This window comes from Elgaria multicarinata, chromosome 6 (assembly GCF_023053635.1).
Source record: "Elgaria multicarinata webbii isolate HBS135686 ecotype San Diego chromosome 6, rElgMul1.1.pri, whole genome shotgun sequence".
Lineage (NCBI taxonomy): Eukaryota > Metazoa > Chordata > Lepidosauria > Squamata > Anguidae > Elgaria > Elgaria multicarinata.
Genome location: NC_086176.1, coordinates 60,227,595 through 60,254,392, shown reverse-complemented (window position 1 = coordinate 60,254,392; position 26,798 = coordinate 60,227,595). Strand labels below are relative to the sequence as shown.

The 26,798-nt window shown below is 40.3% G+C and overlaps 1 protein-coding gene across 4 annotated transcripts in view; it reads right to left on the bottom strand.

Moving 5' to 3' along the window:
- Positions 1-26,798, bottom strand: part of ZNF608 (zinc finger protein 608) — a 117,043-nt gene that overhangs the window by 10,132 nt on the left and 80,113 nt on the right. For all 4 annotated transcript variants that reach the window (XM_063129474.1, XM_063129477.1, XM_063129475.1 and 1 more), the window contains 2 exons: positions 3,593-3,680; positions 362-2,795 (listed from right to left, as the gene is read on the bottom strand). In XM_063129474.1, the coding sequence (XP_062985544.1) occupies positions 362-2,795; positions 3,593-3,680 (2,522 nt within the window). The remainder of the gene's footprint in view (positions 1-361; positions 2,796-3,592; positions 3,681-26,798) is intronic.

Here is a 26,798-nt window from a genome sequence, read left to right as displayed (position 1 = left end):
TGAGTAAAAATGGCCACCAGGACTACTACTAACTAAAGAAGAGTGAACCAGCAAAGAGCTTCAACAGTTGTAGCACGCTTTTAAATTACGGCTCTGACATGAAGATTGTGCTTGAAGTTATCTTGTAACCTCTTTTTTTATCCTGAGATCTAGGCAAAATATAGCTCCACAGTGAGCATGGTGATAACATTTGCATTTGAGGAAGTAAGAAAACACATGCATCAACAGCATGATTCTATGCAGTAGTCTTGTCATGATCAATGGAGCTAACTTCCAGGTATGTGTGCTTAGGACCATATACTAAAACTGTTTCAAAACCCTTTCATTACCTACTATGAATTATTTAAGCTTGAAATCTCACCTGTTTAAACCTTGTTGTAGGATCTACTCCAGTCTGTTTCATAGAATCCATGACGGATTTCATTTCCACAGCCTCCTTTATGAGCTGGTGGTTTTCCATTTGCTTTGCTTTGAAGCTATCTGATTGAACCTGTTGCTGATGATTGGAAATAATCTGTGATTTGCTTGTCTCTTCAGTTTTGTTAGGGACTGATGCCCCTACTTTAGTGTTGTTTTTACTGGCCTCAGGGGTTGAAGGTGCTTTTGAGATAGTAGCAGAGGGGATGTTTTTCAGCTTGTCATCTTTTCCGAGGTCTTTTAGGGGGAGCTCGCTTTTCCTTTCACACTCTCTCCCAGTTTGTGCCACTTTCTGTTCTGCCAATCTCTGGTCCTCATAATATTTCTCGTATTGCTGCCTGTAAGCAGGATTAGAAGCCATTAAGGACTTTTGGTCCATATAAAGCCCATATGCATACTGGCCATAGTAAAGTGACTGGGCAAGTGCAGGGTGCCTCTGAGTTATTACTGACTGATGTTGAGGCTGCAAGTTAGTGGAATTGGTTTCACTTTTTTTGGACTCTGTTGCCTCTGCCTTGTCTTTCTTTTCACCCTCTTCCTCTGCTTCCTTTTTGATCTTCATTCCCTGTGTGTTATTGCTGTTCCCAGCTGCAGGGGTGCTGACCTGTCCAGAGTGCATGTAACTTGGAGAATAATAAGGATCGTAGCCATGGTAATAGGGAGAATGGGACTCTTTTACTTGGGCTGGTTGTACTGGGGTTGAGGAATGCCCTTTTACAACACTGTCCTTATTATTAGAAATAATATCTGAAGGGGAGCTGGCCTTTGACCTCATACCCTCTGACCTGCTGTCAGAACCACCATCGTCTGCAGCGTCAGAGATATCAGAGTAAGCAGGGCTGTTGGTTTTAGCAGCAGCACCCTCTGCCCCATTTTGTGTCAACACATGCAGTGGCGCCATTGACGACTGTCCATTCACCAAAGTGCTGCATTCCATTCTGGAGGCACTCCCTATAGAAGGGCTGGGTGCATTGTCTGTGAAAGTGTAAACCTTATCGGCTTCAGCTTTAATGCTTGCCATCCTGCTCTCTTGAGACTCTGACAGTCCATTAGCTAACACTTCATTCTTGCTGAGATGTTCCTTTAAAAAATGCCCGGCAATCTCTTTCACAGACCCTTTTGTGTCCTCTAACTTTCCCAGCTTCAAATCCATTTTAGGACTTCCACTTTCTTTGCTTTCTTTGTCCTTCAGCTTTCGCTTCTCCTTTTTCTTTTTGTCTTTGAGTAATGTGAGAGCTGGGTTTACAGTGCTCGGCTCTCCCATAATTGTGGGCTTTGGTTGAATAGGTTTTAGCGGAGGGCTCTTTGGTGTAGCCTGCACAACAGTAGTTGTTAGTGAGGGCAATCCTGGTATTGAACCAGTAGTGGTTGTTGTAAAGGCTGCCGTGGGTATAGCTATTAATTGAGGCGGTGTTGGAGCTGGAGCTGGTGCAATGGGTCTGGCAGTTTTAAGCTTTGAAAGGTTTTTATCTACTTTGCAGTTACTGGCTTTCTTGCCTTTGTCTTTCTCCCCCAGGTTCTTCTTGTCTATTAGTCCTTCAGCCTCTAGTTTGGGCATTTCAGTGGTCAAACTGCTTTCTGCCACTGAGCAGTTCTCCAAAGTCACTGTCATGTTAGAAATAACTGGTAGGCTGTTCAGTTCACTGTTCATGTTCAAGCCCCTCTTTTTGCCAGAGTTCCTGCCATTAGCAGCCTGCTCCCTCTTCCCCTTTGGCGTTCCAGGGGTACTGAGGGAACAAGGAGAGGCAGGTGACTTCAGCTGATCAAAATGTGATAAACTTGTGCTTGGCTCACTGCATTCAAGTGCCACGTTGCTGAGAGCTTCCTCACAATCTGAGATTTTCCCTTCACTGTCAGGCTCAAATTCCAGTTTATTTTCTGGGTCTAAATGTGCATGAGCTTGGTGATACCTCAGCCCATTAATGTGCTTGTACTTTTTGTTGCAATTGGGATGGGGGCAATCAATCAAAACTGGAGAAGAGCAGCCTTGGTCCAAAAAAGTAGTCTCTGGCTTCCCCTGGGGAGTGGTTGGAGTGCTTCTAGAATTGGTACGAACACGCTTTCCAGATTTATTGTCCTCTGAACTGGAGTTCAAGTCTAGCTCCATGGGTGGCTTGTTTTTCCTTTTATTGGTGGACAGGGAGCTGACTTTGATATCCTCCATGGCACAGTTTGGGGGAGTCCTGCGGCCACTAGAATTAAGGCTTCCCCGTCTCCCTTTCCCATTGGCACCTCCTCTGTTCTTATTCTGCAGTCCTCTGGCCTCTGTAAAGCTGATGTCAGTCCCAGGTGCAGTTGCAGCCGCCGCAGACCTTGCTCGTTTTCCTCTGCCCCGACCTCCTCTCATTTCCAGGTCACTGGTTGGCGATTCACAAAACCTGTGTAAATAAAACCAGATGTCAGAATTGGACAGATGTGAGAAACCAAACCATTCCATACCACCATAAACAAACTTGCAGAAAATGGCAGAAAATAAATAACCTTGACAATGTCATCTTAAGAAGAAGAAGAAAGGGAGAGGGCTAGGCTATACAAGTTTTGGGGAGATTTTGGGGGACAGGGGAGATTTGTTTCTTATGTACGTTTACACCCTTCTTCCCAGCCCCAAAGCAACTAACAGCAAAACAAGTTTAAAACACATGAAGCAATAAAACGAAAAAATAAAACCAGAAACTAGCAACACGGTGAAACAGGAGCAGAAAAAGGGCAAAACTCTAATAACTGCCCGAAGAGCTTCAAACTGCCCAGAGAGCTTATGCTATGGGGCGGTATATAAATATAATAAATAAATAAATAAACTGTGAAGTCATACGGCCTTGACTAGCCTCCTAATTAAAGGGAAGAAGAGAGCAGGACAAGCCTCTCTAGGCAAGGTGTTCTAAAGAGTGAGTACCACAAGGCGAAGATCCTCTGGCTACCTGTGACATCTTGCAAGGTGGGAGCATCCATAACAGACCCTCTCTTGTGGATCTTAAGGCATGACAGACAGTCTTAATAGTGAGCTCATTTCCAACCCCACAGAAAAAGTTTCCCCTCAATGCCCACATTTTATTGCCTCTAACAGAGAATTTACTCTTCCCGTGTATAGTTTCAGTTACACAGAATTGTTTTTTATTAGTCTCTATCCAGGTTTCATGCCAGAATTCAGAGAAAAACCAGACATATGAGTGCTTACCTGGGAGGAGCCCAATCGTGTTTTGTGCAATCAAGCAATGTTCCGACATATGTTTTATTCCGCCATGTAACATTTACAACCAGGACACCTGCAAATAAGAGAAACAAAAATGATCACAGTGAGTTTTTGAACTTTGTTTAAAAAAAGGGAGGGGGGAAAGAGTTCAGTTCTCATTTACTTTCAAAGGTTGTGCTTTACAAGCTTCCTCTGCCTTGGTTTCAGCAACCCCCAATTAAAACCCACAGGCAAGTGTGTGCGTGAGCATGCACACAAGACACAGAAATTGAGAGTAATCAAGATACAGCTGTGAGAAGGAAATGGTTTTTTCTGTGTCCTGCTGTAAAAAGTCAACAGTCGCCTCTTAATTTTGCTATTATGGCACATAATTGCTTTCGTTTGGCAGCCAGCTAGCATAAACTGAGCACAGTAACTAGTGCTTAAAGCAGTAGGTAACTCATGTAGACTCTGCTTTGTCTCTAAAAATACAAAAATAGTGATTTTATTTATTTGAAATTACACATATTTCAAAGGCACCTCACACACTACAATGTACCATTAAATAAAGACAACTTCTATGTATTATTTATGGGCTGATATTGTATGACCTTCATTTATTTAACTTACAATCTAACCTGAAGCATTTTGCAGAGAGAGAGAGAGAGAGAGAGATCGAGAGAGAGATCTGATCAGTGTTAAATATCATTGTTCATATATTTCTTTTATGTCAAAAATATATAAACTGAAAATCAATGTTCTAATAAATAATTCTGCAATCCTTTATTAAAAAAAACCAACAAAATGCTATCAAGTTTCCCTTCAGTACTGCTTTCACAGATAGACAATTTATAACAATTAGGCATGTGGACTAGGAAACACAATCACACCTTTAATTCATTAGATACGGCATATGTACACATAACAGTCATTTCTGTTTTCAGAATGTATAAAATATGTGATCAAAAAGGCCTGAAGCAACAATGCCATTAGCTGCAAAGAAATTCTTTCTAAATATTTAACACCAACTGCCAAGTCTGAATGAGTTTTCTCTCATACTACACCTTTGTGGCACCTAACTCCAGCTCCAGCTTTTTAACTGGTGAAATAATAAGTAAATAACAAAATAATGAAATCACATCTCATGTTTTCAGCTTGTCGGCTCACTTTACGTCACCAGTGTGATTTCTAATTTTGCATTAAACCTTTCCCCAGATTGCTGCACCAGTGTAAAGAAAACATGTAACCTGCAACTTATTTCCTCAGGGTCCTTTTAACAGCAGGAAAGTATTTTGAAATGCTATTAGCTAAAGTACTAGGGAAGAAGGGATTTCCTTTAAGCATTTTCAACAGCGTTATCAGGGAAAAAATGGTTCCCTGCATGGCTTTAGCTTGTTATTGTAAAAGGACAGTAGGACACCGTATAGTGCACATATCCTGCTTTCATTTTTTTAAAAAAATAAACTCCAGATATGAAAGATAAAAGCTTTGCTGAGGTAAGACTAACAGAAATTACAATTGTTTATTTTTATTCTTTTTTTCCTTTTAGAAAATTCAGCAGCTGGAAAAATACATTTCATTTCTACCCAAGAAGGAAAGAAAGCCGTAAAACTATGAAAAAAAAGTCTGTTTTTCTCATCATTTGCTCCCCAGGGCACCGTGTGTGGTGTCAGAGACCTTTCCAACTGCTTAAAATTCTTCAGCATGTCAGCTGTATTTACAGCACTGGAATATATTTGTATTGCCAGAAGGTTACCGCATTTTTAGCTTAAGATGCAATAGGCTGAATCACTTTGTTCCTGAGTCTCTGATGTAGCACAAATGTATAATTAAAACTGCTTGAAAGGGAAACATGAAAGAAACAACAAGCCCTCCATTCTTGGAGTAATAAAATTAAAAACAGGAAAAGTCTGCACAGACACTTAACATTTGTCTGCAGTGAAAGGCTTTTGTTATTGCCTTCCCCTAAGGGCTTCATATTTCCAAGAAAAGCAGGCTCTGGATTGGCCAGTGCGTACTAGGAACGCTGCTATCTGATTGGCTGGGCTGAGCACTGCAACACAGGCCACAAAAAGCCAGATTCAAAGGAAAAGAGTGATGTAACACCAAAGTCCTGGGCTAACAGTAAGCGACAGGGCAAGGGGGTAGGGAAGGGAGTGAGCCAGGAATAATCTCAGCAGTGGGAGAGGCTTGCCGAAACGCTTCCTGCTTCTGTAATCACACCCTGGTTTGTTTGCTCTAACAAGGCTTGTCAACGTGATGAAAGGTTACTGTCTGCTAAGCTGCACTGTGTTCATATACAACCAAGTCAAGATAGAATTCAAATTCTTACTCAGATCAAGAAAAACTGAATTTGCCTAGAGGGCTGTGAGATTTACAGAATGGTGACTTACAAAGGGAAGCAATTAGTTGCTCTCTATCTGGGTAATACACTGGCCAAACTAAACTAAAACGCGAAATCAGTGATCAATTCAAATCCAGGATAACTATTTCTGGATCCTTTTAAGCAGCTAACAAAGGCTGGATGGTGTTACAACTTGCCTGATGAGTAAATACATCTTATCAAGTGAACAATGTATACTTATCACATATGTTAATGAATGACTTCTTTTTGTAGATGTGAAATAGCAGCATACATGGGTGAGATCAAAAGACTATCTAGCCCACTATGTAGCATTTGTCATAGCCTAAAGTACAGAATGAGGCCTACTTCACATATTACTCTGGTGGCACAGTTGATGCCAGGAACCAGAACTGTGTGAGTGTATGTCTACATAGTTATCTGCTTGTGTGAAGTGCTCCCCCACAAGATTCAGGTAGTCTTGAGTACCATTTTTGGTGCAAAGGTGCGTATATATAATATTTAAATTATAATAATCCTCTAGAACTGAAGTATCCTTATGTGTGTCTGCTATAGTATTTAAATTTACATAAAAACATAAGTGGAGCACTACTGGATCAGATCAAAGCCCTACTTAGTCCATTATCCTGTTCCCCACAGTGGCAAGCCAGATGTCAATGGTTGTGTCACATATAGCGGACTCTTATGTCCACTAATCTACCACGTGTCAACCATCCAACTATGCACAATCCCCCAATTAATTTGCAGTGGCACACATCTCAAAGGTTTTCTCCCCAACTATATTTGTCTTGTTTCGCATGGTACTGAAAAGTTAGACTTGATTGTAGAGGCATAATTAACTGGATGGATATTTACATTTCTTTCAAAGTCTAAGTGCATCCCCAAATGTTAAAGAGTTTTCAACATCACAAGAAGAAGTATTATGAAGTAAAGTAAATAAGCAAATTACTACACAGGGAGGCCAAAGGTGTCAATAGGAAACAATAACAAAAAGGTACTGATTAAACAAATCATATGTTTTTCAGATACAATGAATAGTCCCTTAAATAAAGCTAGACTTTATCATTTAACTTCACTAATACATTAATTCTGAGGTTCACTTCTTGCTTTTTGTACTTTAATGGCATAGGGAGCAATTATTTCTGCTGTATCTTCCCCTCCACACTTTTATATTTGATTTTTTTTTAAAGAAGAGTATTTTCCCCCATCCAGTTTTTATTTCAGCAAAATAACCTATGTATTAAATGCATTCATTCTCTACATTAACCCCTAAAATGACAGAAGTATTTTTCTGCATTAGAGAAAGGATGGAGGAGGGTTGATTCAGTGCTTTGCACACATCTGCTTTCCCCTCTTCAGTCATAGCAACATTCTCTGAGAACAAGAAATGAAGTAAAAGCATTTAATTCAGCAAACATACTGTAGAACTGGGTCAAGCGAATAAACTGCTTCACCAGGAAGCATGCAACTGGAAAGGCAACAGTGGTAGATGGAAATGGATATAATGAAAACACCATTCTAGTTCCCTTCTGCTCTATAAGCCATACAGCTTAAGACATTTTGTTGTGAAATAACTTCCCAATTATATTAATCAGCTAACCAAAAGACAAGCACCAGAATCTAGTTTGAGAATCATCAGATCCTAAAAATAGGTGTTCATAAAGGCCAGCATCTCAAAGAAAGTATTTGCTCTTTTTTAAGGGATCTATCCTGGAGAGGGCAGCTGAGGGGCAGAGAGAGAGAGAGAGAGAGAGAGAGAGAGAGAGATCATGAGAAGCAGGTCTTCTTGCATGCCCATTCCTCTGCCATTGCAGTTCTCATTCCCTCGACAAGGAAGGAAAACAAGAGCAGCCTTGGGGCTGGTGTAGTTATTCCCCACCCTCACCCCTTGACACAAAAGGAGGGGAAACCCAATAACCCAACAACAGGCCATGGGTTATTTGAGGGCTGTTTCCTCCTCAAACCAGGTTCAAATGGCACAACAAGCTGCAGCCAGGCGAGTAATTATGCAAATTGCACCTGGCATGTGCCACAGATTAAGCAAGCCACTGTGCTTGTTCAGCTTAGTGGCTAAAAAGAAAAGAGGATGGAAGCACCCCTCATTCTCTGCTGGCTGGTGTGAGCCCAGTAGGACTCAGGACACTGACACGGCCACTGCTCCGCCATGAAGTCCCCTCACTCCGTTCCCCTGCCTCCATAAGAGTGCTGTGCCCTAAAACAACCTTGGGAGGGAGAGGGAGAGGGAGAGGGAGAGAGAGAGAGAGAGAGAGAGAGAGAGAGAGAGAAGGCTCAAATATTGGTGAACTGTTGAAGGGGATGAAGGTAACCTTACTTCTCTAAACCCTTCAAATTCTACCACATTCTAGCATCGTGTGTATAAATAATTTATGGAGAGGGAGCGGCCCGGTGTTACTGGGTGAGTAATGCACTCAACTCTAGGCGAGGAGCTTTGCACTCGAGGCGAGTCACCAATGCGAACCGTTTGAATAGAGAGCGCCGAGTTGCCTGGTTCCGATAAGTTCAGAGAGTGTGTCTCCCTTTGAGTAACAGACTCGGAGGCTGCCATTCTTTTGCTCAAGCAGTCATCCGTGGGTTTGGGTGTGTCAGCCGCCTGCAAGGCCTTCTCCCAGAGCACCGCACGGAGCCTGTCTGCTCTATGCCTGCGTGTCTGTCTAGTAAAAAACATGCAGTGATGGCAGGACTCGGCTTTATGTCCCTCACCCAGGCAAATAAGGCAGAGTGAGTGCCCGTCACTTCACACACTTTCTGAAAGGAGCCTTCATGGCCATACGCCCGTAGGGCGAATCGCTATAGCGATTTTGCTTGAAAGTTGAATAGGACGAAGAAGTTTCCCTATAAATCGAAGAATTAACTATCGAAGTCCCTCAAACGATGTTGCCACACTGGCGGTCGAAGAAAAACTGAGATTTGGGTGGGAATAGCTAGCGCTTGCGCAGTAGGAGGGGACTATATTCCCACCCAAAAACGTTTCCCTTATCTTTGAAGTACCCAAAACGAGCTCTGCGCAGGCGCAAAGCCCATATGTGTAATGCATAGAGACCACGAAGAAGAACCCATGTTTCCACAACAAACCATTGTTCAACGACAACCCACACTCAACCACTGAGTGTGGATTAGCATGGGTCAATATCTCCCTAGAGACACACATTTACTTTTTCCTGCATACATCATTCATTCCTACAGAAAAAAACAAGCACAGTGGGAGCTTACCCCTGACAGTGGTAGGTATAGGATCAACTGATAGGGACCCAACAAAGGGAAAATAGGTTGCTTTGCATTCTAAGGATTCTTGAACTATAGAGGCCCTGCTTTGCTCCACACACCCTGCATGCCATAACAATGGGCATCTTGGTATATGTACATGTTTTTATATATATGACAAAACCGTCTCATAACATATAACGAACTGCATAGGCATAGAGTGGATTCCAGTATCAACTGTGATGTCAAACTAGCACTAACAAATAGTACTCATGACAGATGGAAAGCAAGTTATCACATGTATTACACAAGAGAATTAATAGTCCTAGCAATGGGGAAATTGATCTTAGATCTGAAACTGATACATCTCCTAGATGCTCATAAGATTCTTTAACTTTGTGAAATAAAAGTATGATCAAAAAAGGATGTGGTAATATAACTTATTAGCACAAGGGTAACACAGGCTAACTCCGCTACCTACATAAAGGGACTGACTGCACCTGTTAAACATTTCACACCCAATCACCCAAAACCAGTTTAAAAAAAGGGAATTTCAAACAGACACTATTTGATGGAAATGTCAAGTAACCAATCTATCATGATAGTTACGACATTGAGAGAAAAACACAGATGTATGAATCCACCTTGGAAAAATGAGACCAGTGATCTGAGACAAAACCTTTGCATTATTTTTATTTATCTGTTTAATTTATAGTTCACATTTCCTCACAGGAGCTCAAGGCAGCATACATGGTTCTTCCGGCCTCCCCACCCATTTTATCCTCACAACAACCCTAAGAGGTAGGTTAACTTGACTGAATGTCAAATACTTTTGGCTACTGGGAAAAACTTTGAGGTTAAATGCTAAACTGGTCAGTGATGCTAGTTTCACCCTATCCTGCATCGAGCAGGAGTGGCTGACTAGACATCATCTAAGGTCTCCTCAAACTCTGATTCTATGACAAAGTTTTAGTTTTGTTTAATAATTATAAATCAAATAAACATGCTCAATCAGATCCCATTAGATTAAGGAATTGGATTTTTTTCAAAAAACTTCCTAGAATGTTCAACAAAATCTTCCCATATTTTCAAGAAAGTCTACATCAGTGGTTCTCAACCTTCCTAATGCCGCGACCCTTTAATACAGTTCCTCATGTTGTGGTGACCCCTAACCATAAAATTATTTTCGTTGCTACTTCATAACTGTAATTTTGCTACTGTTATGAATCGTAATGTAAATATCTGATATGCAGGATGTCTCCACTGCTGGCTTTATACTCAGGTATTTACACTTGCAGAAACTATGAAGGTTAGAAGAGCTGTGCTAGAATAGACCAAAGCCCACTCCAGCATTCTGTTCCTATAGATGCCAACCAGATGCCCCAGTTGGAAGCCCACAAGCAGGACATGAGGGCAGTAGTACCCTCTCATTGATGTGCCCTGGTAAACTGGTATACAGATTCGATACTGAAAGTAATATATAGCTGTCCTGACTAGTAGCCATTGCTAGCTTTATCTTGCATGAATTTGTCTAATCCCCTTTTAAAGTCGTCCAAGTTGGTGGACATCACTACATCTTTTAGTAGCAATTTCCATATCTTCACCATGAGTTGTGTGAAGAAGCACTTCCTTGTCAGTCTTGAAACTCCTACCACTGAGCTTCATGAACCCTGGGTTCTAGTATTATGAGAGAGGGAGGGAAATGTTCCTTAGCCAATCTCGGCACACCACACATAACTTTTATAGACCATATCTAAATTTCATGCAACTATATTTTATACACCCATTTTTTGCTCACCTTTTTTCTAAGCGAAAAAGTCCCAAATGTTGGAAACTCTCCTCATAGGAGAGTCGCTCCATTCCCTTGATCCTTTCCCCAGCTCTGCAATATCCTTTTGGAGGTGCAAACCCATACGCTTAGGCCAGGCATTTGACCCCTGCAAGCTTATACCGAGCTGGGCGCGCTGGCCTACCCTGCTGCGTAGGATCGGGTTGGAAAGCGGTGTCTTCGCTCTGAACGCAGCGGCGGCTCGCCAGGCTGCCCTCTGCGCAACTTGTTCTTGCAGCCGCTAGGCCCAAGCCCTCGGCCACCACGCGTGTCCCGTTCGCCTGCGCCGCGGCCGGCCTTCCGAGAAGGTGCGTGTGTCTGCGTTTGTGTGTGCGTGCGGGCCGGGAGTCCTGTTATGTCTGCATGTACGCATGCACAGGGGCGGCACGCGTATGCCTGGCATCCCCTTCGGCGGCAGGCTCAACGCTTCGCCTCCTTTCAGAGGAGCCGGTGCGGCAGCGGTGGGTGGCTAAAAATAGCCGCCTCTGCTGCGGGAGCTACTTGAGTGGTGTCCGAGTGTTTTCCGAAGGTCTTTGGCGACCCCTGTGAAAGGGTCGTTCGACCCCCAAAGGGGTCGCGACCCACAGGTTGAGAACCGCTGGTCTACATCCTTGACTTGTGATGCTGTCCTGGTGTAGCAATCAGCATGCTCAATTTTTGGTATTTCTTGCTTAGTAAAGAAACTTAGAATACAGTTGTAATTTCTGCTTTTTTATGCTGGACTAAATTAACTCAGGACCAGTTCGCACGCAACAGTAACGCAATTCAAAACAAAACAAAACAAAACAAAACACTTGGATTACTGTGAATGAGACACCATGTTAGTTCACGTGGCTCAATCTCTCCTGCTTGGCTCGTCCGTCTATGGGAGCAGCTAAACAACACGTTGTCCCTGCCTTGTTTAGCATAATGTCTAAACCCTGGGTTCCAACTCTAGATTCTCAGGGGAGACAAGACAGAGTTTAGCTGCTCCCACTGGCAGGAGTAATCAAGCCATGTGAACCACGTGCTGGCTCATTCATGGTAAACCAGGGTTTAAAACAACAATGTTGGGATACCTTTGAACGTGAGTGAACCGGGATTTATTTGTTTGAAGATTGGACTGCTTGCCTTTCGGATGTGTACATGGCTGAAAACATCTGAAGATATCATATTCCTCAGATAATAGAATATGTAAAAGAGGAGGGTGTGTGCTTTGTTTTTTTAGAGACCCACTACTAAGCTATATGTTTGAAGAATTACCCTTTAAACACATCCTGTAATCAAGCCATCTGGAACAGAACTGTGATTAGTCACCCTGAATTTTATCTCAACAAATAACGTATGGCAGTGGAGCGAAGGAGATAGGGCAGCATTAGCGACAAGCAGTGTAATGACACACTTTATGCCCTAGTGCACTCCTGTTACAATCATAAACCTCTGAGACACACTGCTGTGGTGTTAATCCAGGAAAACACAGTGAGTTTAAAGATTAAAGGCTGAAGGACAAAAATAGCTGGTGGGTAAGTTTGCAATGTTGACCGTTTGTTTATTTTTGTCAACTGCTAATTCTAAGTCTCATTATCCTACTTTCATGCCATTTCTACCAAGGCTTTAAAATACGTTATCTTTTGACTGATATCCTATACCGACTGCTTGCCTTATGTAAAAGAATAACCCCATAAGCCACACAATTTGGTATAGATTATGCTAGAAGATGTTGCAAACCCTTACATGGGGAGAATCTGCAAGACATGCTCCTGTTACTAAGCCACTGATAGAATAAGTAGTACGTATATAACAACAACGGATTATTTCTTGAAGCTATTGTGTCTGACCACCAAGTATACAATCTTTTTATCCTTTCCCTATATATATAAAAAGCTAGATTTCTTCCAATGAACACAGAAGGAAGAATAAAAACCATAACTGAAAAGGGTCTGTTTCCCCATGGGCTGTTGTGCTTTAATACGCAAAAGAACACATGGCCACTTCCATCACTGTCACATCCCGTGCAGCCTTTGTTCTGAGCCCTGATGAGTTGTATTGATTTGGGAAAATCATTGAGCTTCTTGGAAAACTAGACTCTAGCTCACCACCATCTATTTCTCTCTCAGGAAGACAGCTGGTCAATATTCAGCTGGCTGGGCTACTTGCCGTTTTTCTTCTTGCTGTGTGTTCCCCCCTTTCTTTTCTATTTGCATCTTGCCATTTTTCTTTTTATTTGCATCCCTTGTAGCATTTTGCTTTCTAAGCTGTGGTATAGCATACAAGGGCATGTGGGTGCATAGGAAGACGTTAATTAGGAATGTCTGAATAAAGCCACTATCTGATGCTGAACCTGAAATATTGTTTAAGAAACGGAGAAAGAACAAAGTATCAGGGAAATGTGTAAGTTGTTCTATAAAAGGATGAGTTATTTTTACAATAGGTTTGGTTTGGAATTCATTTCAAAAATTCTCACGATGCAGTCTTCAAAATCTAAGCAAATATAAATAAGCCTCCTCTGGATGGGAGGGCTTCTGCAGGAAGCTTTTGATGCTGTGGAGCTTTCCTGCTGGTTCAGTGGAGGAAAAAGAGACTATCTTCACCACTGAAGTTCTCTCCTTTTAAAACATGTTCTGGGGGGTTGGGGGTCCTCTGGAATGGGGGAGGGGAGTGGTGCTGGGGGTTTCAGAAGGATGGGGAATTGGCCAAAATCACCTCCATCACCCTGTCCACCAGCAGGCACATTCTCAGTGGAATTCCATTCGGGAATGCTCCCGGCAGCAAAATAAAACTGGATCCAACAAGAAATACCACATTTTCTAGACTTTTACCAGTTATCAATACCAGTGGGCTGAGACCAAAAAATTCTGAATGCAACAAATAAGTGAAATTCTATTTTGCCATATTTGTATCATGGAATGAGAAACAGAATACATAAACATTTGGGCCGATCCAGGGAGGAATTTGCATTTTCACTTAAGCACATCTGTCCTGAATTACAAATCATGTTATGATCCCACCAAAGTCAAGCATATTTAAGTCCCATTGATTTTGATGGGACATGCTTACTTTCTCACTGCGTACAATAGGAAGGGATGCTTATCAACACCTAGCATTCTGGATGTGTGCTAAACAATCTCCAGAAATGTCTAAAACACTAGCGATATATGGCAATGCTACAGGCTATAGAGTCAGACAGAGTTGGGCACTCTTTTCCCGGTAGGAAAAACTGTCCTCTCTGAACAAACTTAGAGTCGCGGTGTACGTGGTGTCCACTTCCCTTCCATCCATCCAACTATAAAGATGCTAATTATATAATCCAAAGTAATAATAATGAGGAACAAAAGTGGTTCATATGACTATATGGACAGCTACCAGTTATAGGTACGCAATATGGTCTTTCTCCTTCATAGTACCTGAACAGCTTCACAATTTAAGGAGCAATCCTACGCATGTTCAGACAGAAAAAAATTCTACAACTTCCAGCATGCCCAGCTTGTTTCTGCTTGTTTCAGTGCTTGTCCCTGGAAGCACAAGATCACAGCCTCCAGTGGTAGGGGCCACATGTGCATTGGGGCTGGAGGGCTGGGCCACTTGCATAAGAGCACCATTAGATCTAACCCATAATATCTACACATACTCTTACTTTTAGAAAATACTAACTGAAAAATATAGGATTGGACAAAACCTCTTTGTAGGGTTTGGGAAGGGATACTCTTAAGAACAAAGGATGATGGAAATACCCCTCCCCCTCAGTTGGTCAGGCAGTTCACATGAGGGCTGTATTGCAGCATTAGGAAGGACAAGGGTTGAGAGACACTAAGATTGTTAGGCATAGTAAATCATTGATTTCCTCTTCAAACATAAAAACCAGAATCTAAATGTCCAGTGAAATGATTTAGGGGTTGGTGTATGTAGTGGACAAAGAAGATTGGCAAGTCGAAGAACTATAGCCTAGGTTTCTATCTATACTGACGACAGTAAAAATAACTGCATCAAAGGTTCAAGCTGTGACTGAGAGGGCACTGTCAATAATGGAAGAATAGTCCCAGTGAAGTCAGAGACTGAGATAGGCAACCTAGCATCTTTGAATACTGAAATTCCATCCGTATCATGTTTCTTCCTTTTCTCTGCCTCATTAGAGCCCAAGGACTCAGAAAACCCTAAGCCCCATTCACAATCTTTTGAGCAGTTGTTAGAACTTCTAGCTGCCTACCTACGAAGTGTGCTTAAGTTTTTCTGATACTAAGCTTTTGGAAACTGATCCAGTCAGAAGCTATGGGAAACGTGGAGACTGGAACAGATGAAGGTCATAAATGCTTCAAGGCTCAGCACTCTCACCCACAGAAGTCATGGCCAAGGAAGCTTCTATTAGGGCTTGTTCCCAAGGGAAAACAAAAAGTAAAGATGAATGATCTCCTATTGCCTGCTTAGATTTTTTTATAGTGAACGCAGCACTCAATGTTGTTCTCTTTGCCTGAACAAATATTTCAAGGATGGGCAACATAACCCCTGTGGGCTTCATGCATCCATTGCTATCCTCTGGTACAGCCCCTGCAGTTGCCCTGTAAAAATTATCCACAGGAAAAACAGTGGCACTAAATTTGGCCTTTTTGCCACTCCATGGCAGTTTGTCTGTGTAGTGAAGTAGGGTGGGCATGCACAAGATAAGCCAAGTGCATGTGTTCAACTTCTAATCATGTGTGCGCTAAGTTTCTGAATTGTATTACTTTTCATTGAACGTATTAAAAATATTTAACATTTGCATAGTACATTCCTAATGTTCAAAAACATTTTAGATAATTAGTAGTTATCTTGCTAACAAACAGTATAAGTTATAATAGTATCATCCCACTAAAGCATATCAGGGCTAGAGGCAAAGAAATAGTGGTGTGACTAAGGCCACCAAGTAAAAACCAACAACATTAGCAAGTATACAGGTGTGGAGAACATTTGTTTCCCCATTAGTGTTTGCATACTGGCACTAAGTGGGCCAGTCATTCTATGCTCTCTCTCCTATGATCGTTACCACCCCATATTCTTTCCACCACCCTCCCAATTAAAGCTGAGCTCCTAAAACATCACAAGCTAAAGCCAGGGTGAAGAATGATGCTTCTATTTTAGTGCAGTAGGAAGCTATAGAAATGTCTTAACTACATCCAATTCAAATAACATTTCCTCTTCTGACAGTGATGATTCTATCCCTCTGTTATGCTGCCCTCTAATTCTCTTCCTTCCCTCTCTCCAAGAAGAGAAAAACAAAAGGGCTTCTGAAAGACTCAAGAAAAGTCCAGCTCAAAATGTTGGTGAAATAACAAAGGAAACACCCCAAACCCTGATCTGTCTATACTGAAGACCAAAATGAGAAATGTAGTCTTTAAACTAAAATACACCAGTGATTTAGGCAAACACGCAACATTGAAAAATATTGTAATTGTTTTTGTAATTAAAAGAAAGCTTGTTTGAGTATGCTGCTTCTATATATGTTTTCTTTAAAAGGTGTCACTTCTTTCAGCAGCCCTCCATACAATCTCTATCTTCTGACCAGCCCCCACATGCAATTTCTCATTGTGAGACATCTGACTCCCATGCAAGAAAGCAGAAGTGTCCATATTCTGCTTTGGACAGAAATATGTGTTATCAGCCTCAAGTTATTGATGCAAGCAGAATGCAATGTCTGTCCACTTACTGTATCTGCCATATTCAGGCCATGCAGTTCGACAACTTGTTGTTCTTTCTAACAATTATTTGATCCTTAAACACATATAAAGACAAGCGAATGACGAACATGGGGCAGATTGGTTTTCAATATTTTAAAATTTGAGATGATATAAGGTAACAGGAAACGAAAATTTTAAAAGCTACACTTCCCTTGGTTTTTAGGGAATTTTAAGAATTATGTCCATAACGAATGGCTGACTGCACAAATACCTTTAAAAATAACAACCAAGAGTTTATACATCAGTGGAACCAAATTTAGTATATAGATAGACTTTAGTCTTCTAAGGAGGAATTCAAGAACAGAAGAAAAAGGGTGTGTGTTTGTGTGAATATCTGCATAACTGAAAGCTCCCAGGCTTAGAAATTCAGCATTACTACAAAAAGGAAGAGTCCTCACCTCCCACAATCCTCCATAGAAATTCTTCCCTAGGTTTGGCAATTAGGTTTAGAAAAATAGGCCCTATTCATACAAATGAGATCCTTTTTGCTAAGCCTAATTCCTGCTTCAGAAAGCCAGGGAGGTTATGAAGAGAGAAAAGGGGGTTGGGGAAAGTCAAGGAGAGTGGTTGGAGAAAATGGTGATGGGGGGGGGGGCTCACCACCAGCTCTTGCCCAACACCCCGCCATCTATAGTAGCCAATTTAAAACCAATGATCTACAGCGTGATGTCTAACAGGATTCTTCCTCTCCTCTTTTGGCAATTTGCCAATAGAGGGGAGGATCATGCCACAAATAATATTGCTTATTACCGCCTTCAACATGGCTACATAGAGGGGAAAGGTTGCATATTACTGTATGCATAGTGCTAGATGCAGTGGGCTCCTCCCTTTCAGGTTTGCCAAAAGAAGGGGAGGTTCATGCTCCGCATAACACCATGGACAGCGTCTTTTAAAATGGCAATTGCCATTGTAATGAAGTTGAACATTTTCACCCTGTTCATGTGGAATTCTGAAAGTTTATTGAAATAGGGGTGAGACGAAGTGTTCTTCTAGCACAATGTTTGGCAAACAGAGCCCTTCCATTTTAGTCATTTCATGTTTTACCTTTGTAGTCAATATCCTTTATAACTAATTTCTAGCTTCACAAATATAATAACAGTTTTGCTTCCCCCCTTCCCCAAACTGTCTGCCTTTTCAGGAATGGAATGCATTTGGAGGCATGCTTTGTTTTAAAATTTCCCCAAGGTGAACAGCTTTCATTTCCTGCTTTATCCCAAGGGAACAAAATGAAACTTCATCAGATTGCACAATTAAGCTCATTGGGTTACATATGCAACTCTATGTTTTAAGACAATTAAGTCCCTTTTCCAGCTTCTTTCATTTTAAGACTTTGGGGTGGGGGTGGGAGATCTGCAGACATTGGATAAGGATGGCTCCTCAATATCCTTTTGCAAATGTATTCCTCTTAACATTCTGCCTGGAATGTGTTTTACATAACTTAACACATTGCATACTATCTTATAAGAAGATATTGTTAGTCCTGTGTTTCCTGTTCTGTGAAACCAGAGGGATTACAAAGGCTTACACCTGTAGAAAGAACTCAGTGGGAAGGGTATATGCAAAACACAAGTAAATAAACCTCAAGGTGCATTTGGTGATTACTCCTCCTACTGCTATCTATGGTTATAAAAGGCTGCCAGGTGTGAACAATGGCAAATTGTCCAACAACAGATAATGAAACGTTAAGAGGAAGCAGAGGAGATATGCAGTTTGATGAAGAGAAGAACAAGACAGGTGGGGGGGGGAGAAAAAATGCTTTCTATGTCAGCCTCTGGATTTCAAAATGCAGTGAGATCAGGCAGATGAGCACAATCTCCAAAAGCTACTGCTGATCCATGTATCTTGTTGAGACTGAAAAGAAGAGCCTCATATAAATTATGATGCTTTATTTAAAGTCAAAGCATTTTATTTGCTTTTGTGCCAGCTCTGGGGTCCTTTTCATCTCTAGCTACCAGACCCAAGAGAAAATACATTCCTATAGCTCTGTTGGCAGCCAACTGTGGCCTCTGTAAATCATAACGCCTTTTAACCAGCCATTCTTTACAAAGGCCAACTGCAGTTACTAGACATGATCACTCCTTTATTATTCCACTCAATGGAATTTAAAACAGCAATTTAAAACAGCAGCTGAAAAATGGTGAAAGTCACTGAACTGCATTTTCCCAATATGCAAGTGTGCGTTAAATTTTACGTACCGTTTAAAGACTTCATTGTCTTCACTTTGAAAAGTAGGGTTAGGAATGGGAAAAATACCTAAGCCAGATGTACCCATAAGAAATGAGGGGCAGCATTCAAATAGGATTTATTTTTTTAACATGCATCCTTATCAAATGTGCATGTTAGCTAATCATTTTCAACTTAACTGTTATCAAATCATATTTCTGCCAATGACTAAAAAGCAGACTAAAATAACTGAAATTTATCTACATTTGACTCTTTCCTTTGTGCTATTATTAATAAAACACTCATTGCCACTGTAGTTTGTGGACACACTGCAGATTATGTATTTATACTTGGTCTATTTATTCTCCACTTGAGCTCTCCCAATCTTTAGGATTACAGATTTAGGCCACAATACACATTTATTTGTATTTTACTATATTACATGTATTAATTATAGCAGCGGATTACAGAGCCCCTGTTCATATCCATAGCAGTATGCAAGCTGCTTGCAGCCGCCTGTGGGCTATGCAAATAACATAGGGACATGGGTGAAACTAAGTGGGAGGGAAAGAACCACACAGTTGGTCAGCCATGTGGTTGCATCATTCACATGCAACCCACAGCATGTGGGATAGCTAGAGCAAATGGCTCAAATGCCACATCAGCTATGTGCATTCACAATCTGCTATTATTTAGCACTGGATACTACCCAAATATTACACTATTGGAGGAAAAAAGGGAATGTAATATTGTTTGTTTTCTTTAGTTGATCAAATATATAACCACTTTATATCAGCATCTTTTGTGGACTTTATATACCACACAAAGGTTCTTAATCTGATCTGTTCTCAGTATGAAAAAAGGAATGCTTTTGTGAGCTTTATTTCTTTTAAACACATTAAATTAGCAATGAATTAAGGCATCACTCTTTGCCCCCAAAGTCTAGCTTGAAATAAAGTAAGAAAAACAAACAGGACAAATCTAGCAAATTAATTACGTACGGAAATTGGTTCTCAAATAATGTACACAGTTCCTCTTTGAATTCTTCCACTGGGTTTTCTAGAAATTCAGAACAGTAATTCCTATCCACACTCTTTCTCATAATCCAAAAATACCATATTTAGTCAAAAGAGCTCAAATCTAGTCCAAGTATCTCCATACTGTTCCTAGAGGCACTCTCTTTCAAGCAAGCATAATAATTGCATTCTGTAGCAAGAAAAAGGTTGAAATGGTTAGCATCTATTTTAAGCAGGTAGTCAGGTTTGCTAGGGCAGAGTAATTAGCTGGTTCCCATATGAACAAACTGAGTAGATACAAGTATTCTAATATCTGGAAGAGTTTTTCTATAGTAACCTGCCTTCTAAGCAGGCGAAACAGGCATGGAGAAAGCTGATGTGGCTTTCTCCATGGTAGTGTGATATACTGTGAAGCTGCCCCCAAAAAACCAGCAAAGAACTCAATATACTTCCTCTTCACCTGCTTCAGATTAAATGGCCAATTTTCTTATATATGTTTTCCAGCACATTGCACTGATTGCTTTGTTTATTAGGACACACTGACTTACACTTTCCTTGACCTGCAGTGATCCATGGGAGCTACTACTGTTTCCTTTCACTTCTGTACATTGTAAAGCTAGTCTATTTTTGACCTGAGTAGATTGGGGCCAAAACTATTTTAGACACTAAAGGCAGGCCATAGACACCTCCATTTTATCTTCTTTAAATCTATGTTCCATCCCAAATAAAATCATCTACAAATTGTGGTGGCTAAGAAACTTCACTAACATATTTCTGTTCAAATATCACCATCAGCGTAAAGTGCTTTGACTTGTTTCTCTTGGGGAGTACATGCACAAATTCATCTGAATTATCGACTGCACTTTAGCCTCATCTGAAGCGTTGGCCCCTCCGTCTGATAAGCGATGACCCCGAGTGGCACATAAAACCCTCTCCAAAGAGGTAGGAACATTATTGCTTTGCACAGGGGACTGTAGCGTGAGAGCCAATCAATCACATTTCTTGACAGCTTTTACAGCCGTTTCACATTAGGTCCAAGTCAAACGCCACAGCGTCTATTGTTCACATTCTTCTTCCTCTTCCTCGTCTTCACTCTTCTCTGATGAATTTTGGGCAAGTCCAAGTATTCAACAAAAAATAAATAGTATAAGCAGCTCAGACTTACTGACTTCAATCTATGCACCAAAACCTTTTTTTTTCCTGAATGCAATACACTGTTGCTTTAAAAATAGATACAGCAATATTTCAACTCTTGCAAATTTGTGCACAAAAAACCAAATGGGATTCTCTAACTCCTTTGTTAATTTTCTACTACAATTTATTCAAAATTTTGTTATTTAAATTATGTCAAATTACATATGTCAAAGCAAAATAGAACAATGGTAATTCAATTAAAATCAGATAAAAATTAAAAATATTCAGAAGTATTAAAAACAAGAAAACATTTTAAAGAATAGCAGATTCAGTCTTAAAAAGTTTTCTAAAATAAAAGCATTTTTCAAATGCCATCTAAAAACAAGAAAAGGAACCATTAGAATTCTCTGAAAAGAACATTCCGCAACTGCAGACCACCACTAAGAAGGCCCTGTCCCTGGTATCCATTAGCTGGATCTTAGGTAATAATGGACCGGAAAGAAGGGCTTCCAATACCAATCCTAAAGTTCAGCCAGGCTCGCATTGGCAAAGCCAGTCCTTAACATAAACTGGTTCCTTGCCAATTAGGACTTTAAAGCTCATTGCCAGCAGTTTGAATTGAGCCAGGGAACAAACTGACAACTAACTGATATAGGATAAGGTATAATATGGACCAAGAGACTGCTCCTATCAACATCCTGGTGGTCGTATTTTGTACCGATTGTAGTTTCTGGTTCTAGTTCATGTGCTATACGTATCCCATACTACCAAAAACGATTTTATATAGAAATAAGCCTGATGTTATCTTCAATAACTTCAGGCTCTATTTCCTACAATAAATACATTTATTTCTCATGCTGGACTTCAACACTAAATTTGTTTTATAAATGATCTTAGCTTTCTGTAAGAAAACATAATCTCATAAATTATGTAAGCAGTGATTGCTGCAGATGAGGATATCAAAGAGGTCATACCTAGGATTTTCAGTGGCCAGGCCTTCCATATCCTTAAAAGTTGCAACTCTTTTCCTAGGTGTTAATCTCTGTCCTCCAGCTCCTACTACCCACTAACAGTCTCTATTTATTTATTTTTATTTATTTATTTATTACATTTCTATACCGTCCAATAGCCAAAGCTCTCTGGGTGGTTCACAAAAATTAAAATCATAGAAAGACAATCAACAGGTTAAAAGCACAAATACACAATACAATATAAAAAGCACAACCAGAATAAAAACCACGCAGCAAAATTGATATAAATTAAAATACAGAGTTAAAACAGTAAAATTTAAATTTAAGTTAAAATTAAGTGTTAAAATACTGGGAGATTAAAAAGGTCTTCAGCTGGCGACGAAAGGTGTACAGTGTAGGCGCCAGGCGGACCTCTCTGGGGAGCTCATTCTATTTATCCTTATCCTATCACTTAAGTCCTTCCAAAGTACTCTTTATTCTACAAAATTCAAATAATCAAGTCAGAACTTATTCGGAGAGCAGAGTTGGACTCAAAAGCAATATACTGAGGATGAAAACTGAATACTCAGGTTGAAAACCGAAATGTTTGTTGAGAAGATATTTGCCACAAAATTTGTAGCTTTTAACGGTACAGAGCCTCTCCAACCCTAATTATGAGTAAATATTGCAACATCTAAACAACTGTTTGTAAAAGCTTCTATAGTACTTAATGGTGCGCTCTCAGTTGTGATTTGATTACTCTGCGATCTCTGACAAGTTAAAATTAAAGATGGGAACCTAAGAAGATCCCAAATGTAGAATAAGAAGAGGCAAGGGAATGCCATTCCAGTTCTGCAATAAAGATAGCTATTGATCATTGTGTCAGAAATCAGATGCAGCCATTCTAAAAATCAATTATCTTGGAGGTGGAAGAAAGAATGGTTCTTTGGTCTAATGGACTAGGAACTGGCTAAACAATAGGAAGTAAAGGGTCAGAGTAACTGGGGTTTTTGCAATGGAAACAAACCAGCATCCCTCCTTTGCCCCTGGGCAGATCTGTGGACTATTGGCATTTAATTTATTTATAAATGACTCCGAGTTAAGAGTCACAGTGAGTAGCCAGATTTGAAGATGACACCAAATCATTTAGTATAGTAAACTCATAGCCAAAAGTCAGAAAACTACAGAACTGCTAACATTGAAATCATGGTATATGGACTTATAGCAGAAAAATGGACGTATGGCCCTCTGTTAATACATTCATTTAAATTCAATGTATTTCTTTTTATTCTTTTTATTTATCTACTTCTTCTATTTTTCATTCTTTTGGTTGATTTTGTTTTGAAAAATGGTTGTTTTTTTAAAAAAAAGTGTAATAAAATTTTAGGCAGACTCCAGAATTCAAGAAGGATTTTTCCAAGCTTGGTGGATGGTAAACAAAATGGAAAATCAAGTTTACTATAAATGAGTATAAATATACATGGAGGCAGCTTCACATACACATAGAAAGGGTCTGAACTATACCCAGAGACTGAGAGATTTCAGCTGCATTGGACAGCTTTCTGAAAATAAACTGAGTTACAGTGTGTAGTAGTGGCAAAAAAGGGGCAAATTCCATACTAGGAATTATTAGGAAATGGCAAGTATATGAATAACTTTATATAAATCTTTCGTGTGAGTACATCTGGAATATAATACAGTTTTGGTTTGATACATTATACGGCTACCAGGAGAACATCACACACAGTTGTGGAATAATATCCCCATAGAGGTACACAACTGTCACTGCTTCAACAAGCTTTCTGGCACTTTACTATTCATCCAGGCATTTTAAGTAGTGATGGGCCAACTTACCCTGAGAATACATTCATGCAAGTTCTGATGAGAGTTCTCATTTAATATATATTGTTCCATTGATGTGAGTTTTTGTGCATTTGCAATATCAAGGTGCTGCTTGGAAGCTATGGTTTGGAATTGTGTTGTGCAGCATGACATCATGTGTCACTATATTATACGCCCCTTGTCCGATTGGTTGTTTTCGCATGGCATGGCTGCAAGATGACATCTTGTGATGTTTACTCACTGTTGCTGATCGCTGGTATGAAGATGGACCTGTGGAGCCAGAGCTTTGGCAGCGACAAGGAGGGAAGCAGCAAAGGAGACCGCTTCAACTAAGTTTTGGGGGGTGGGGTAGGATGACTGATAATTTAGTGGGGTGAATCTGTGTACGTCTTTACCATGCATGCTCCAAAGCTCACAATCAATTCCAGACTTAATAGTGAATTCATAATACATCGATCCAGGCTCACAACAAGTTGACTAATTACAAACTTCGGCTGCATCATTAATTTTTAGTGGCGTTTATTATTTTACTTGCTTGTATTTGTGTTTAACACAATGTTGTGTTTTACAGTTTTATTGTATTTATATGGCTATTTTACAGTTTATTTTGCTTTTTCCATATACTGCTGTAACTTTTCATTAAGATTCATATTTTGAAATTCTTAAAGCCCTTGCTTACTCTTTACTGCCCTGGTATTCGCATGAATGAAGGGTAAGTGAAAAATATTTTTAATAAATAATCAATAAAGAGCATAAAAATGCTGGAAAAAATCAGCAGGAATACAGTAACATGAAACTGGCAGGATACATTTGTCCCTTGGCTACTCCTACGTTCTACTCACATCATCACTAGCTAGCCTCATCCTTAGCTCCTTGCAATTTAATGAACAGTCATATCCAACAAATCTCCTTGCAACAGCTTGACAGTGGTTATTAAACACTGGGCCCAAAAGACAGATTTGGCATTGCTTAAATACGTTTTAGCAATGTAACAGATAAAGGAAATAAAGAAAACCAGATTTTTATAAAACAAATGCAACAGAGCATAAAGCTGTTCCTCCAAAATATGTGTGCTGGTGCACACCCATGTGTGCTTGTGTGTTCCAAAGGGAAATACACAGTGAAAGTTACTAAGGATGAAACTAAAGTCTTCTTTGCCTTTCAGGGTACATAAATTTTATTTTCAGAATGTAAATCTTTAACTCATGTTCTTCAATCTGCATATGTCATTAGCCAAAATTGATTTCAAGGAGATTTACACAGAAACATAGATCCTATCGAGGATATTTATTATTTGGAAAGCAGATTTTTCCATTGTATGACAGTCAAGGGTTTCTGTGAAGTTTATAGATTCTTTTGCATCATCAATTCACCCGTTTTTTTACTTAAGGCTGAAATCCTATACCCACTTACTCAGAAGTAAGCTTAATTGACTCAATAGAATTTACTTATGAGTAAACATTTATAGGATTGCAATGTAAATTATATATACTGCTAATAATTTCTAAGCCAGGAAAAATTGCTACCAGCATAAAAAAATAGTACACTACAGCTGAATGCTTCCTCCAGCTCGTTTGCTGCATTTGCTTTTCTCATATACTGCTGTAACTTTTTATTAAGATTCCTATTTTGAAATTCTTAAAGCCCTTGTTTCATTCACAAGGAGGAACACAAAATTAATTTTCTCTTAAAAGGAAAGGAGTCTCCTTTTAATGCAATGATTCATGGGAGGCCTGCTCATACTGTGGCAGAAGTAGTATGGATTAAGAGCTGGAGGGAACAGATGGAGGCAAAAAGGGCTACCCTCTCCTTTTCACTGCTTTTCATTAAACCCAGTAGCAAAGACACAAGGGCCCGGGCTGGCTACAGAACTGCATTATAGTTATAGACGGTGGGAGGGTAGGATGAAAAAAACTCCAGTACTCCTGTCCATTCCTAACTGACATGTACTTTCATTAGTATTACATAAAATATTAAATATTAATATTAAAATATTAAATATTAGCTATTTAATATTTACATGAAACCGCTGGGAGAGATCATCCGGAGGCATGGGGCGGGGTGCTATCAGTATGTTGATGACACCCAAATATATTTCTCTATGCCTTCAACAACAGCGTCAGCTAAGGATAGTGTGTCTCCTCTGAATGAATGCTTGGAGGCGGTAATGGGCTGGATGAGGAAAAACAAACTGAAGCTGAATCCAGACAAGACGGACGTGTTCTCTGTCAAAGGCCACAACTTGGTTTTGGAGGTGTGTCAACCGGTTCTGGATGGGGTTACACTCCCCCTGAAAGACTGTGTTCGCAGCTTGGGGGTGCTTCTGGATCCGTCGCTCCAAATGACAGCCCAGATAGATGCGACAGCCAGGAGTGCCTACTATCAGCTACAGCTGTGCCCCTTCTTAGAGTTGGAAGACTAGTAGTGCACACACTGGTAACCTCGAGGCTCGACTTCTGTAATGCGCTCTACATGGGGCTACCTCTGTGCCTAGTTTGGAAACTTCAATTAGTCCAAAATATCGCAGCCAGGCTGGTCACTGGTACACCTAGGGGTGACCACGTTACACCAGTTTTAAAATCTCTTCACTGGCTGCCGATTAGTTTCTGGGCAAAGTACAAAGTGTTAGTTATTATCTTTTAAGCTCTATATGGTTTGGGTCCAAGCTACCTGCGGGATCACCTTCTCCCGTTCAATCCGCCCCGCACACTCAGGTCCTCTGGGAAGAATCCACTTCAGCTAGCAAAAACTAGATTAACAACTGTTACCCAGAGGACCTTTTCTTTCGCTGCTCCCAGACTGTGGAATGGCCTGCCGGAGGAGATTCATCAACTTGACAGTCTTTTAGAATTTAAAAAAGCAATAAAGATCTATTCCAGCAGGCCTATCCAGTGAAATTTTAGAAAGTTTTCAGGATGTTTTAATCATGTATGGTACGTTTTAATCCGTTTATATCATGTTTTTATACTGTTTGTTTTATACTTTGAATTGTGAACCGCCCAGGGAGC